At 54.2% G+C, this 15,880-nt stretch overlaps 1 protein-coding gene across 4 annotated transcripts in view; it reads right to left on the bottom strand.

Annotated features, from left to right (window-relative positions):
• Nucleotides 1-9,181: 9,181 nt before the first annotated feature.
• The window catches only part of PIGQ (phosphatidylinositol glycan anchor biosynthesis class Q), a 29,024-nt gene continuing 22,325 nt past the window's right edge, over nt 9,182-15,880 (bottom strand). For all 4 annotated transcript variants that reach the window (XM_077316543.1, XM_077316545.1, XM_077316546.1 and 1 more), the window contains exons 7-11: nt 15,446-15,557; nt 13,580-13,660; nt 13,173-13,287; nt 11,134-11,195; nt 9,182-9,504 (exon numbers count right to left, since the gene is read on the bottom strand). In XM_077316543.1, coding sequence (XP_077172658.1) covers nt 9,352-9,504; nt 11,134-11,195; nt 13,173-13,287; nt 13,580-13,660; nt 15,446-15,557 — 523 coding nt within the window. In that variant the 3' untranslated portion in view covers nt 9,182-9,351. The remainder of the gene's footprint in view (nt 9,505-11,133; nt 11,196-13,172; nt 13,288-13,579; nt 13,661-15,445; nt 15,558-15,880) is intronic.

Consider the following 15,880-nt stretch of genomic DNA (forward strand, 5'->3'; position numbering starts at 1 on the left):
TACCCGAAGGAGGCTCAAAGCGGCTTCCCTTTCCTCTCCCCACAACAGACACCCTGTGAGGTGGGTGAGGCTGAGAGAGCCCAGATATCACTGCTTGGTCAGTGCTGAGACTAGCGCAAGGTCACCCAGCTCCATGGGAGACAAAAAATAGAATGAAATTTGAGGCCTGCTAGAAGAAGAGCAAGAAGAGTTGGTTTTTATACCCTGCTTTTCACTCCCCAAAGGAGTCTCAAAGGGGCTTAGAATCACCTTCCCTCCCTCTCCCCACAGCAAACACTTTGAGCAGATGGTGGGGCTGAGAGAGCTCCGGGAGAAACTATTCTGCAAGAACAGCTCTAACAGGACTGTGACTGGCCCAAGGTCACCCAGCTGGCTACATGTGGAGGAGGACCAGGGAATCAAACCCAGCTCACCAAATGCTCCGCTCTTAACCACGACCCCGAGTGCTAAACTGAAGTATTATGACTCCGTGTAGAGGTGGGAGCCCCTGGTTCTTCCCACAGATCTCAAGAGATAAACATTTGGTTGTGGTAAGTGAGCATTCTGCACGAGATGGTTGAGGGGCTGTGGAGAACCCAGGCTCAACAGAGGGCAGATTGGCTCAACGATCAGGTTTGATTGTCCAGGAAACCTCATGGCTAACAGACCCCCTCCCCCCCCCCCAAAAAAAAGCCACAGGAAGAAATGACACATGAGCTCCAATATGCAACTCAAACTTTCAAACCTACCATCAAGTCTCTTCCCTGGGCTAATTACCCTTAATCGGACTAATTATCCATCATTACAAATGCAGGAACGCCCTCCATGCAGACAGACACGGAGGAGGCCTGTGTTAACGCCAAATTCTTCTCAAGTACGCCAACGACAGGAAAATGCAGGATCTGATTATATGCAGAATTAAAAACAAACAGGAGCACGACAGCTTTCTTCCGTCGGCACCACACGGCTTTTTCTCTTCCGCCCAGCTCTTCCGCCCAATCGTCACTCTGCATACACCCTCCACGCCTCGCAGGATGGGCACCAAGTTCTCCTACAACTGCAACCGACCTCCAGATTGCAGAGAGGTCAGTTTCTCTGGACGAAATGGTAACCTTCGAGAGCAGACTCTATGGTATATCATAGAGTCCAAAAAGACCAGAAGTCCTAGAGTGACGTCATGTCCCTGCCGAGCTCTCTCCCTTGGCGCCAGCCCCAAATCTAAAGGGATTCCCCAAGCTGAAGTTGGAAACCCTAACATCTGTTAATGATTTTCCTCTTGATATCCCTGTATATACACAAAACTTCCTTGCCCCGCAAAAGAAGAAACCCAGATTTTATCCAAAATAGGAGTCAGGATCCTTTGCCCCCTGGGATAAAGGAATCACTTAGTCACGTAAACTTTTGCCACCATAGCTCCATGATGTGAGAAGCTGGGCTGGCTGGAATTCCCCCTTTCATCCAGTGATTCAAGGCAGAAGATCCCACACCTTGCAAGAGGCGTGTGCTTCCACATTCTGGGTGCTACGGGAATAACTGGTCCTCCATGGAGTTGTTTGGACTCCTGGCACCCTTCCTCGTCGTGCTTGCTCCAGAAAATGAGCTGAGCTTAGACAGAAGGCTGCCAACTTTTTCTACCGCCTCTGCTCCTGTGCCCCTTGGACCGCAGCTCCAGCAATCTTAGAGGCGGGAAGAAAAAGCGGCACTTGCCTCATTTGATTTTAAGAGCGCAGGAGCCGGGCCGGAAAGAAAAGCTGGCAACTTTGAACTTTGAAATAAACCGGACCCTCCCATTGGGAGGGTCCAGTTTATTTCAGTTAGGGCTGGGAGACTAGTTGGCCCCGAATGCCCTTCCTTCCCTGCCCGTCTGCGCACGTTGCAGCCTCCTGCCTTTCAATGTGCTCCTCCCCGCCCCTTCTCCTTTGGGCTCTGTCTCCTTGAATAATTCAGCCCCGTCGGGGACACAGGCTCCCGAGAAGGGAGGCTGGCCTCTTCTGACAGCCCGTTTCTGCAAGCTCAGGTATGTCCGCCTGCGTTAGGAGCCATCAGGTGAACGCCCCCCAAGAGCCTGCCCGGGCAAAGCGCCAGCGTGCTGGCATAGCCGCAAGAATCATTTCGGCCGGCAAGAAGGGAAGCGGAGTACATTTGCCCGAAGGGGACTGTGGCCGGAGGAAGAGGTCAGGGAAGAAGGCGGCCCTCAGATCCTTCCCTTGTTCCAGATACGCTCGCTGGCAGCCGTTTTCGGCCTTTTGACCATGGAGGTACCACTGAAATATTTGTCAGGCTTGGCGGTACCAGGAAGTGAGGTCACCTGGCCACACCTCCCTGCCAGGTGAGGCAGGGTGGCAACTGCCAGGGCCCCTCCCCTTCCCATCCGCTCCAGGCCCATCATCGGCCACTTGGGGAGGGTCAACCTGCCCAAATAAGGGTAGATTTCTCCCATGACATTAATTTTATTTTTCTTGCACAACACGGGAGGGCTCTCCCAGGCCGCCATTTTGAAACCCCCCCCCCCACTGCGGTAGCCATTGAGGGAACTTCTTTTTCAGAGTGACGCCCCTTTCCCCTGCCGACGGCCCCTCTGCCCCTGCCTCTGTCCGGGAACGCCGCTCCTCCTGGCAGCGGTTCTTCGCTTCCCTTTTGGCTCAGCCAGGAGAGGAAGCTCAGGGCTTTTTTTGGTTCCTGCACTCAACCGGAATCTGGGAGGAAACGGATCGTTGGAGATGCTAAATAGAGCGCCGTGGAGGTGAATTATTAATAACCCGGCAGAGGAGCGACCTGGCAGCTCATGAAATACTTATCAGCCCCGCTGAAGAATCCACTGCCGGCTTTCGGAAATGCAGCCTCCGTCACAGTCACCCCGCTTTTGCTTACATCAGCAGGGGCGTATTCCAATGCCCATGCCAACTGGGATAAAAATTCAGCAGAGGGGACAGATTCCTATGCTTTTCCTCTCCCCCCTCCCCCGGTAACCAGGGGGCCTGCCTGGGTTGCTTAACATCCCTCCGCCCCCGACCACCACTGGCCCCGACCAGCCCATCACCATTTTGCCCAGGCCTTCGTGCATGGACTTTTACACAGTTCTCCCCTGTTTAAATTTTGTAATCCTCACAACAACCCTGCGAGGCAGGTCAGACTGAACGCAGCGACTGGCCCAAAGTCAGTTTCTCCTTGGCCCTCACCCAGTGCTGGAATCACTGCCCATAAGAATGTAAATGCTACAATTTAACTACCGGTCTAATGAAATCTGTTCTGAAAACTATTGTGCGTCACCTTCAATGGGTTCCCCCAAGCTCTAGCATGAAGGGACGGGAAGATAATGCGATTAATCTCTACCATGTTGTCTAAGAAAGGCTCCTGTATCCAAGGGGACCTGCTCAGTTGCCACACATTTATAAACATCCATTGTTACAAATGAAATCTCCCCTCTGACGGCCAGCTGGGACTAGCAAGGGAGAAGAACTATACGTTACCTATACCTACAGTCGAGGAAGTGTCACTTGATTGTATCTGAAGTGCACCTACACACGAAAGCTGATCTATTCCACTATATATTTCTGGTAAGGCCTTGGAGGAGGAGCGTGTCTCATGGCTTAAGTGCCACCCAACGCTTAACATCCACTCTGGGTGGCTGTCCCGCCCCTGAGTGCCTCCTCCTCCAACCGGCTTGCCTGTCTGTCCAGCAGCCAGCCAATCGCCTTCCGTCCCTCACCCCTGACTACCCCCTCCTCCTTCCACTTCCCTCTGAGGCTCGGTGGCTGCAGATCCCTGCTGTGTGAGAGCTGCCCCTGCTGGTGAGGGGGAGACCAACTGCAGAGTTCTTCCACTCCACCCCCCTAATTTGTATTCCTGAATGCAACAGGCTTGGCCTCTCGTACTTCAAATAAAACTTCGTTGGGCTTAGAAGTGCCGCTGGACTCAAAAGCTTTGCTCAGTTCAACCTAATGCAACCTAATGCATAATTGTCACACCAAGCCAGTCCCAAGCTCCATGGAAAGCCATTTCCACTGTACCACAGAGCATCTTTGCTTGTGCAGCCAGGAGCGGCTTCATGCTCAAGGCCAGGCAGCTATGGGGTGGCGAGGTGGGTAGAGTACACTTGGCAAGTCGAAAGTACTCGTGCAACCTTAGAGGGAAAAGGTTCTTCCGTAGCAGGGTGAACCTGGCATGAATTGTGACCTGGAGAACTGGAAGGAGAATGGGGATTCTTGAGCGAAGGAAAAAGTCTCAAACAATACTAGCTTTTTTCCTCCTCCTCCTCCTCCTCTCCTCCAAAAGCGAGACCAAGTGATGGATGATGCAAGGACAATGCCTTCCTCAGCAAAATGCAAAGTGTTCAGGTTAGCTTGCTCACTGCGTTTCTATCAAAAGGCGCCCTGTGAAAGCCCTGGACGGGGAGCCTGGGAACGCCAGGAATCAATGCTCTGAGGGATGTGGGATCAGCAGAGCCACAGCCGATGCTCCGCGCCTGGCTTGTGACGCTGAGACGGACAGCGCGCGGTTTTAGGAGAGAGAGGAGTCTGGATCCAATCTCGCCCGATCTCGGAAGCTGGACAGGGTCAACCCCGGCTAGTGTCTGGAAGGGAGACCTACCTCTTAACGTCTCTTGCCATGAAAACCTGAGCCTCAAAACGAAATCCCCGCAAAATCGGCTAATTGCAATATTGACGGCAGAAGGAATTAAGGCGGCAGCTGCCCTGCCGGGATCAGCTGGCCCGGTTCCTGCTCCTTCCCTCTCTTGCCGACCGACGTCTCCCTCGGGGGCTGGGGGGCTGCAGATTAGAGGCCACCACAGATAATGCTCTCGGCAGAATATATAAGGAAAGGGGTGGGGGCGGGGAAGGCAAGCTGCGGAAAGGAGACGGCGGGCGGAGAAGGGAGGGCCTGGGAAAGACGAGCAGAGAAGGAATCGCCTGGGAATCATCTCACTCCGTGAAGCCCCGTTGGGGGGGACGGACGGATGTATCACTGATGAGAAAACCAGGAGGGGAAACATTTGTCCAGGGCTGAGAGATTTCCAAGGGTCCCTTCTCATGCCCTCGTGCTTGGAAGTCGGCTCTCTGTGGGGAGATCGACACATTCCAAGTGGAAAGACCGCGAGGATTTCGAGCGGAATCTTTTATATAAGCATAAGCCCTGCTCACTACTGGTTGGGGACGGGGACCTCCCAGGTCACACCGTTGGTTTGTCTAGCTCAGCCCTCTGAGCAGCGTCAAGACTCCCAAGATCGCAGGCAGGGAAAGGTCTCTTGTGGCGCCTGATATGTGAGAACCTTCCACGAGAGATGCCGGGGACTGAACCTGGAACCTGATCCATGCAAAACAGCAAAACTACTACTTCATCATGTCCTTCCCCGTCATGGAATAGAAGAGAAAAGCTTAAGATCGCTGCCTGTTTTCCAGAAAATGCACTATCTACGCTCTGAACCTACCCCCCTTCTGTACGAGTGTGGCTCCCCCAGGGAATAATTTTCAGGTGGGTCGCCATGTTGATCCATGTTTGAGTCCAGTGGCTCCCTTTAGACCAAAAAGGTTTTATTTGAGGGATAAGCTTTTGCAGGCAGGCACGCTACTTTGATGGTCTTGAAGGTGCTACTGGACCCCAACCCCCCAAAAACTAATAATGTGAATTGTAGCTTGGTCAGAAAACGGAGAATTTCTCTGCAGGCAACCCCCCTCCTAGAACTGCAATTATGTTAGCACTAAGGAAAGCGGAGGGCAAACTTTACTCTGATGTGAGCTAAAATAAAAGGAGCTTCTGATCCCAGATCAATTTAGGCACAATAACAGTTCTACACACACACACACACTCAAACACACACAGGAAATGCCAGTCCCCAAAGTACAGATTCTTCCTCTCTAATATGCCACAAAGAAAAATTAAAGGGAAACAAGAGAAGGGAGAAGAAAGAAAAAAAGATGAAGAAAGGGAGGGGGAATGTGAGAACATCTGGAATTAAATGCTCCCCCCCCCCGCCATTCTGACTTATCTCTAATTCCAAGGGTCGTGACAGCTGACGGGGCGAGCAGATCTAGCAGAAGCCCTCTTGACCCCTGCCTACCCGTCTCAGTGTGGCATGCCCTCTGCGGGGAGGATGGGATGGGCACCGGAGGAAATGCCGGGATCGCTCACTGGGCGCTTAGCCGCCACCGAGACAATCGGAATGCTTTCGGCCTAGCTCTCCCAGCCCCGTCCTCACAACAACCTTCGGAGGTAGGCTAGGAAGGGAGAGAGGGAGAAAGAGAGATTGGCCTGATGTCACCCTGAGACTTCAGGGCAGAGCGAGGATTTGAACCCGCTCTCCCTCTCCCCTTTCTGTATTCTCGTTGTTGTTTCTCGTCGTAATACAACTATTCTATTCGTTTAAGACTGGTGCTCCGCAAATCTCGGCGTATTTAAACTCTGCCAACCACGCTCAGAGACCAGTCTGTTCTCTTCACTACTCCTCGCAAGAGCCCCCGGGGTCTGGCGAGGTGACCAGGGACGTTTCCGCGCACAGATGCCGCAGGGATTGTATCCAACGGTGACCGAGGGTCACTTGTTAGCTGAACACGTCCCCAAAGACAGCCAGGGTAGCCTTGCATGGGGAGGACTGCAAGGATCAGATTGGACTTTGCAAAATGGGCACTAGGCGGTCTTCGAGCACAAATGAAGACCGTTCTGCCCTGCAATCAGAGGCACATGTGAGCCCCCCCCCCCCCCAGATTCCTCCTCCAAACAAACAGAAAGTTCAATGAGATCAGCTGCTTTGTTCAGTTCTGAATCACCGAGTCGTTAAAAAAAGACAGTTTGAACCCAATCCAGACGGAAAAGCAAGCGAACTGGCTTGGGGGGGGGGGGGGGGAGGCAGGAAAACGAGAGTTCGAAATGGAAACAGTTCCATTTCACCGTTCGGAGGACCATTCAGCGCCATCTAATCCCCTCGTTTTCAACCACGCGGAAGAGACGAGCCTTTTTGACACGGCGATGAATTCGGACTTACGAGCGACATGATGAAGCACTGATCTGGCCCCAGCCCAAGGGGAAGACGCTTGCTAACCGCCACCCCCCCCCCCCGCCCCAAGAACGAAGAGGTTTAGCACTGCAGGAAAACCCGCCTTGAACCCAAATCACGGCTTCAGAGGGGCCCGTCGTGCTACTGGCAGGGTCGCCAGCGTACTGCACGAACTGGACCAGGGGCACCGATGAGCAACTCTTGCACCCGCAGGAAGACTTGGGTAGAAAACTGCAAAAATAAATCTAGGCTTTAAACCAAGCAAAGCTTTTATTTCATAGGTTTTTCCTCTGAACTGCTGAGCTGACTATGTTTGGGGTCAGTGCTCTTTGAGAACTTGATCCTTCTCTCTTTCTTCCGGCCTGGTTCTGCCTTCCAGTCCAGGATCTTCATTCCCCAGAAAGAGGTCTCTATGCATAGGAACCGAGGCAGGGGCAGGCTTCCTTGGACGTGGGGTCCCTGAACAATGGGGGCAGGGCTGGGCTGGGGTGGGGGGGGGCATGCTCAGCTTCCAGCAGGGCCGATGCTCTTTTCTCCCGTCCCAGAAACAGAAGCGAACGCTCAAAGTACCACGTGCGAGGGGGCTTTTCTCTGGAGCCGAACAGCTGGAGCGCATTAGAAGGAAAACCTCAGGAACCGCAAGCAGGGACCTTTTTTGTAATAGGAGGAGAGAGCTATTTCCTTTTGACGGTCTCGCATGGGCGGTAGGAGCAAGGAAAGCCAGGGGGTGGGGGGAAGCGTTCCAAGCCTCAAAAACAAGGCTTTTTATGTCCTGTCAGCAATGCGTCAGGAGAAAAGCCCTCGCAGAACGGTTTTCTTTGCAGGGGCGTTACGAACGGGAGGGAGGGGGACACACACACACACCCAAAAAAGAAAATCTAGCATTGTGCGTGAACCCCCAAAAGGCAGAGCTGTAAAAAGGCAGGTACCGAAACACGCGGGCATAGAAGACCGGACGGTTACGCTACCCCTGCGGGTCCCGACATTAGAAAACCGAGAGCTGCAAACGCGAGGAAGAAAACACTGGCTCAGAGACCGCAAACTGGGCACCAGCGGGGCTGGCGAAGGTTTGCAAGGGAACGGCACCCCTTCTGCTGAGCAATTTTCCAAAGAAAAGCTGAGAATTCCTGAGATTCCTGATGCAGTAAAGGCTGCGATCAGAGCAAGGTGAAAAGATACCTGTTCTGAGGTGGGCAGACACAGGGAAAAGGAGATCCACAAAGACCCTCAACAGATCGTGAACTCACAGGCCATGACAAACTATGACCCCCATCCCGAAATGACAGCAGCAAGACGCACAGGTGCAGGGGATCGTTTCAAAATAATGTTCCCCCCATGTAACACTGAGCGCTGGTTCAGAAACAAGGCATGTGTAATTTTGTGTTTGCGTGTCCAAAGCAGCTCCCAAAGGGACACAGGAGATGCTACAGGAAACCCACTGCGCATGGGGACGATCGTATGCACGAGCCACCAAGCCGTCCCACTGCAATGCTTGGGACACATTGGGCAAACCAGGGGAGTCCAGATCCATGGCTGAGCCGAGCAGAGTTCAACGCGACACAAAAGGCAGTTTCGCGAGCTGGTCTGAAGCAGCAGAACAAAGCCTGACTCCGGGGACACCTTTAGGTCCTACGGAGACTCCTTCGAGGTATAAGCTTTCGTGCGCACGCACGCTTGTTGGGGACAGCGGAACAGAATGTCCTCAACCATTTTCCCCTCGGATTGTGACCCAACCGAATGGTGACCTTATAAACTCAGGTTGCGATTTCTGCTCCGTCCTGGAATCTGCCAAACGTCTTCACGATGCTGAAAGTTGACCTACCGCTCACCCCTCTACCTCCGTGTAGCGGCCGAGGGAATTCTGTTTCCCCTGTCTCTGGAGGAGCGTGCAAGCACATGAAAGCTTATACCTCGAACGAAACTTGGTTGGCCTTAAAGTCGCCTCTGGGCTCTGAAAGCGGAGCGGGACGGAGCGGGAAAAGGTGGTCGGATCCACCCCATAATCCGGACTCTGAACCAGGCCCCATTCTTCTGCGTCCCCTCCAGCCTCTTTAAAACGAGGTCCCACAGGTTGGACTCCGGCTTGAAGTCTTCCCGGCGGGCAATTCTAATCCAGGACGTTTTAAAAATATATATCATTTCACAAAGAATGACCCCGTTGTCGATGTCCATAGTAAAAAAGACCACGCTTTACTAAAAGATCTCCGAACCCCTTTCCCCCACCACCCGCACCCCCTCCCGGCCAAGCGCTCGGCACCCAACGTCTCCCCACTGGCTCGGTGACGCCGTTCTCCGGGGTGCCTCCGGCCAGGAAACGTCCCCGCTTTGCAGGTGTCACCTTTCTCCCGCTCTGTCCGGCCCGGTGGCCCAGCGGCCTCCTCTCAGTCCTGCTTCTCCCCTTTGTGCTTCCAGGGATAGATCAGCTCGCCCACAAAGAGCTTCTTGCACAGGGAGCCCCACGAGTCCTTGGGGTAGCAGCTGTACGTCGGGAGCCGGTAGGTCCGCACCACGCAGCCGTAGCTCAGGGGGTTGATCTGGAGGACAGAGCGGGGCAAAGAAGCCAGAGGGGGGTCAGGAACCAAGAACCCGGATGGGGCCGAGTTGCGTGGGGAGGAGGAGCACATGCCACCATGGCTGGGGAAGGGGAGGGGGGACGGGAGGTGCGCTGGTCTGCACAGAGCGACCCTGCATGGGAGCACTCCATCCCTGCCCGGAGAAGGTCCCTCTGCCCTTTTAAAGTTTGGAACAAGACAACTTCCATTTGGAGGAGGAAGAAGAGGAGGAGGAGAAGAAGAGTTGGTTCTTATATGCCGCTTTTCTCTACCCAAAGGCGTCTCAGAGTGGCTTACAATCTGCTTCCCATTCCTCTCCCCACAACAGACACCCTGTGAGGGAGGGGAGGCTGAGAGAGCCCTGATATTACTGAAGAAGAAGAAGAAGAGTTGGTTCTTATATGCTGCTTTTCTCTCCCCGCAGGAGTCTCAAAACGGCTTACAGTCGCCTTCCCTTTCCTCTCCCCACCACAGACACCCTGGGAGGTGGGTGAGGCTGAGAGAGCCCTGATATCACTGCTCGGTCAGAACAGGTTTATCAGTGCCATGGTGAGCCCAAGGTCACCCAGCTGGCTGCATGTGGGGGAGAAGCAGGGAATCAAACCCGGCGTGCCAGATTAGAAGTCTGCACTCCTAACCACCAGACCAAACTAGCTCCACCCCCAAAATAAGAACATCCCCTTCTCAGGTGGTTAGAGAAACAAACATCAGTGGTGAAAAGTGGCAGCCCCCCACCCCCAAACTGACCCTCTCTGCTACGGTGAGCCGCTTTGAAACTCCTTCGGGTAGCAAAAAGCGGGGTATGAAATCCGACTTTTCTTCTTTACTGCCTAATGATTTCCTGCTCTGGGGACCTCCTTGAGGAGAGGATGCTCAGAATGAAAAGAGGCCATTTGGTTTCCTTCTTGTGCTCTTGGAGAAAAAGAAGCCAAATGCTCCACTCTGAGTCAGGATGAAACAAAAAGACAATAAATCGTGCTAACACCCTCTGACGTGGGGGGGGGGGGGAGGTACGGCGTGTGGCTCTTCCTCAGGGACCTCGACCAAAACGGAAAAGCCCGGAGGATGTGCCATCTGAAGAAAGAGTGTTGGCGTTCTTACAGGATGCTCTGCTGAGTGTGGCCTGCTTGCCGGTCTGATGTTACCAGCTCACAAGCGTCTCTGGCCCTCATCCAGCAAACCACTTAAAGGGAAGCTTAGCTCAGCAAACTCATAGGACTGGGCCTTCTCCGAGCAGGATCTGAGCCAACGTAGAAAAGCTGGCTTTTTTTTATGAGGCCAAATTGTGTCCGGGCAAGCAAACAGAGACTGTTCCACGGAAAACGGAAGGAGGGGTCCTGCGTGACTCGTTGGCTTCCCAGCTCAAAGCCCCCCCGTCGATCCAGTACAAGACACCGCCTTCCGGGTCCCGACAAATCTCTGCATCTGGATTGGCAAGCAGATGCCCTTTGTCTGTTTTTATTCTCACAGCACAAATTGGCAAACAGGGAGCAAGCATGCAAGGCCTCCAACAGAGGGGCTCATGGGAACTGTAGTCCATGGGCATCTGGAGAGCCTCAGTTTGGCCACCCCTGCTCCCAAGGAGGCACCCCGATGCCGAAGAGGATTCACCTGCATGAGAAGTCGGAGCGGTTTCCCAGCCTCCTGCTCGAGGACTCGGAACTTCACGCCAGCTGAAAAAGACACAAGAGAGGCCGGTGAAGGGCACGGTCCGCGGTCTCCGCTGGACGGGAGCTTCTGCGAGCCAAGGGAGAATTTGCTGAGAGATGCAAGAGAAGCCCGGTTCGGACAACGAGCTGCACCCCCTGCGGACCCCCAGGGGCCCATGGACTCCTGGTGGGGAATCCCTGGTTTAAAGGAATGTAATGTCATAATAATTTTCCTTTTTAATGCTCTGTTCATTTTTTTTTTAGTTCTGTCAAGGTGGATTATCCATCCATCCATCCATCCATCCATCCATCCACCCACCCACCCACCCACCCACCCACCCATCCATCCATCCATCCATCCATCCATCCATCCATCCATCCATCCATCCATCCATCCATCCAACCTACCTACCTACCTAACTACCTATGATATTTTTGGGCCACCCCTTTCCAAAATAGTCTTGGGCGGCTTGCGTCAAGATATAAAAACAAGGCAATCCCAGATTGCTTTTATCTATGCCACCTTGCAATTCCCAAAGGTCTCCATCCAATCTAGAAAACACCACTGCCAAAAAGCCACTGTCAGTGGGGATGTATCTAAGTGTCTTGAACATGGGAAGCCTGACATCGTGCTACGGCTGCTGTCCTTTCTAAAGGCACCCAGAGCTCTTTTGCCCTGAAACAAACCCCTCCAGCGGGAACCCCGGCCGAAGAGCAGGCCCCGGAAGGGAACTTGTCCTCGCGAGATTTCCAGAGGGAGCAAAACGGGGCAAACAAATCACCCTGCAGAGCAGGGAGCGAGAGGAAGCCAAAACAATTCCAAAGCTTCCAAGCTGAAAGAAGCCCTCGGGCCGAGAGCTGGAGCTGCTATTAACGTTATGACTCAGAGACATTGGATTGCGTTGACTTCACCCACATCGCTGGCTCCGCAGACAGAGCTACGCAATAGGGATTCAGCAGCTTTAACAGAGAGGCGGGGGGGGGGGAGGTGGTTAAAGGAGAGCTCTGCAAAAATAAAAAAGCACCTTTCAGACCGACAAAGATTCTTTCTGGGTATTGCGAAGACCTTGTTCACGTATTAACTGGTTGCCTGTCCTTGTCCCGGGACCTGTTGATGTCCGGCTTTAATGGCACAGCACTTTTCCACAGCTCAGAGGCCTGATCTCCCTTTCACATACATCTCCATGGACCGTTTTATTGCTTCAAACTTGCCAGCTGGATGTATCTCGGGGGAATGCCTTTGCAGTGTCAGAGCCGCTGTGGGCACTTTGGTGTGGGAAAACACTTCCTGGCATCTCGTCTGGTGCGCCAGTTTTGAAAATGGGGAAGGGATTTAGAGGAAGCAGGTAGTCCTGCTTGCTAGCTTTCCCTTTCAGTTCTAGCAAGGGAACACCTGGCTCTCAGTTCGTGAGTTTCTTCAATAGAAGAAGAGTTGGTTCTTCTATGTCGCTTTTCTCTACTGAAGGAGTCTCAAAGCAGTTTACAATCGCCTTCCCCTTCCTCTCCCCACAACAGACACCCTGTGAGGGAGGTGGGGCTGAGAGAGCCCTGAGATTACTGAAGAAGAAGAAGAAGAGTTGGTTCTTATATGATGCTTTTCTCTACCTGAAGGAGTCTCAACAGGGCTTACAGTCGCCTTCCCTTTCCTCTCCCCACAACAGACACCCTGTGAGGTGGGTGAGGCTGATATTACTGAACAGCTTTATTAGTGCCGTGGCGAGCCCAAGGTCACCCAGCTGGCTGCATGTGGGGGAAGCGCAGAATCAAACCCAGCTCGCCAGATTAGAAGTCCACACTCCTAACCACTACACCAAACTGGTAGATTGACTGACTGATCGGTACAAAAGCTTATATCTTGCATAAACATTTGCTGGTTTTAAAGGTGCCACCTGACTGTTCTTCGCCGGCAGGCTCCTAAACTCTGGACCACAGCCCCCTTCCCCCCGCCCCGATTCACACGCTGCCCTCCGGCTTCTGCTCTGGCAGCAAAGGGGTACTTACACGCAAGTCGGTAGGACCGGCACAGGCGGAGCAGGACCGAGTAGAAGGGCAGTGAGTTGACGAGGTCCACCAGCAGATGGATCAGGCCTTGCACGATCACCACCAGCAGACGGAGCTAGGGGGAAGTGGACTTTCTGTTAGGCCCACGAGAGCGGCACGTTAGCGGGCTTCGAGGGCGGGGCGGCTGCGTGACCGGCTTTGCGGCTCCTGTTCCCCGCCATCAGCTGTGCCTCTTCAGCAGCACCGCGCTAATCGGCTGTGCTTCACTGTCAGCCAGCAAAACACTCAATCCACACTGGATTAGTTCCGTGCGGGCCGAAAGTTTGTTGGCTTCTTCTTGCACTTTTGCGACGGGCCCCCGGGAGAAAGCCCTTGGGGATAACCACGTGCCCCCTTTGCAAACTTACCAATGTGAAAACAAGGTAGTACAAGGCTGTGGTGGGCAGAAGGAACAGCAGGATGGTGAACAGCAGAGTGCCAATAAACAGCTGGGGGGAGAAAAGAAAGAGAGGTTGGCGGCTGAAAGAGCTCGCGGCAAAGGGAGGATTCGAACCAGGATGCCACCATGAGCCCTGAATCTCCCGGCACGCAAAGAGACCAATGCGAATGGTAAACAGGGACGGTTTTTACCATTCCCTGTGCCGGTGGGATGTGTGTGCGCTCACTGGGAGGTGTAGCTGAGCAGGGGAACCAGCAACCTGGCAAAGAGAAGGAGTGTGATCTGAGAGGTCCTGGGTTCAAATCCTGATTTGGACAGGAATTTGAGGTGGCTCTTTTGTCATCCTCAGTCCCCTGTCTGAGCTGTGGGAGAAACAACGCCGCCACCCCCCCCCCCCCTAGGGCGGTTGAAGGGATACCATGTGCTTTGAACTCCAACAAGCGCTATATAAGTGCAAAGTAGGATGATAACTTTTGCTCAGTGATCTGCTGGGCGGGTGTCCCAGGTAAATTCAGGAGCGGCTGCGAGTTTCAGAGGATGGGAAAGACATTCTAATATTCGGCCCGGGTCTCCCTAGGACCAGATTTCTGATGGGTAAAGCTCACCCTTGCCCTAGAGCCCAATTCACAACGGCAGCCAGTTGGGGACACTTGAACAGAGCAAGGAGCAAGCTGGCAGGGGCTCATGGTACTTGCAGTTCATCTGGAGAGCCACCGTTTGGCCACTCAACCAGCCTTCCATTTGGGATTGTGTTCTCCGAAACGGAGCGGGCCAGGCTCGAAAATACAGAATCACCTTCCTGATTCCTGCAGAGAGTGCCGAGCCCTTAGCCAAAGAGTTGGGAATGGCAGGAGGGACCAATTTGGCTGGCCTCAAGCTCAGGAACATCTGAAAATCTTCAGCCTCGCCCAGAATCATTTGGAGGAATGGCTGAGAACAGCCCTGGGAACATCAGAGAGGCCGACAAAGCCCTCCTGGCTCCCCACCCTTCCTGCCATGTGTCAGTCAAAGGCATCAAACAGGGGCTGGGGGGCTGACAGGGGAGTTTTCCAATGGCAGGAGCTCTCTCTCTCTCTTTTATCCCCCTCCCTGCCCAGCCCTGAGAGGGAACGCAACCCCCGATCTCCCGGCTGCCTTGACATTTAAAAGAAAGGTAAAACGCAGGTAGTGCCACTTGACAGAAGTAATAACAACGATGCGGGGAGGGGGAGGGGAGAGAGAGAGAGGAAAAACCCACTTTCTTTTGCACCCCGATGAGAACACGCCGGCCGGAATGCGTCCCTCACGAGAGAAAATGTGCCCTTTTAATAGAACCACCCACCGGCAGGTAACTATGGCAACCGCGTCGGGGCACGGCGGTAATTATTTGGTGTCTTTTTTTTCTCAAAGGGCTTCCTCCTCCCCTCGTTCTCCCACACCGCCCGGCTCCCATTATGGCGCCCGTGCTCTGGCTCGCGCACCTGCCGGAGGGAGCGCTCAGGGCCGGACCCCCTTCGGCTGTGATTAGCGGGGGGGAAGCAGATGGAAAATCGGCCGGCGACCCACGGAGGAGCATGCGGGGCTGGGGATGGGAAGGGCAGGGTCAGCTCTGGCTGCGTGGCGGGCCAAGAGGCTGGATGTGGAACGCACGAGGAAGCATAGCTGTGCCTGGTACCTGTGACACTTCCTGTTGCGTGCGCATCAGTGTCGGTACACCCATAGATCAGCTGATGGTGTGACGCCACGCAGCACGGGGACGATCTGCTGTTCCATGCTCTTGGTGCGCCCACCCGTGCAGGCCACGGGCCCCTGTGCCACGAGCCCCCTCCCTCTCCCCTCCCTCCACGGATTCTACCTGGTCCAAGTCGTAGGAGCAGGAATCGACTCGCTGCCGCAGGACGTTCCACTTCTTCCCACGGAAGAGGCGCCACAGCGAAGACAGGCCGTAGATCTTCATGCAGTAGAGCCTGTGGCCCAGAGGGAGAAGAAGCACCGAGTCAGCAAAAGAGAGGATCGTCCAGAGAGTCTCGTAGCTTCCAAGCTTTGGACGCCAAGGAGGGAGGTCTTTCCAGCACCACCTCGAAAATGGTGAATTGTGCTGCAGCCGTGGGGAGGGCCCTGGCAGCTGAGTGGCCAGGCCTGCTGGGAATGGCAGCCGCCCTCTTCCGCCAACCACCCCCTCGCCCTGGAGAAAAGAACTTGGGGGGGGGGGGAGGGATCCCCGGGGAGAAAGCGGTGTTGAAATCCCAGCCTCCCGGTTGACATCCGATTCGGAAATCTGCACCTGGGC

Source organism: Paroedura picta, chromosome 17 (assembly GCF_049243985.1).
Source record: "Paroedura picta isolate Pp20150507F chromosome 17, Ppicta_v3.0, whole genome shotgun sequence".
NCBI lineage: Eukaryota > Metazoa > Chordata > Lepidosauria > Squamata > Gekkonidae > Paroedura > Paroedura picta.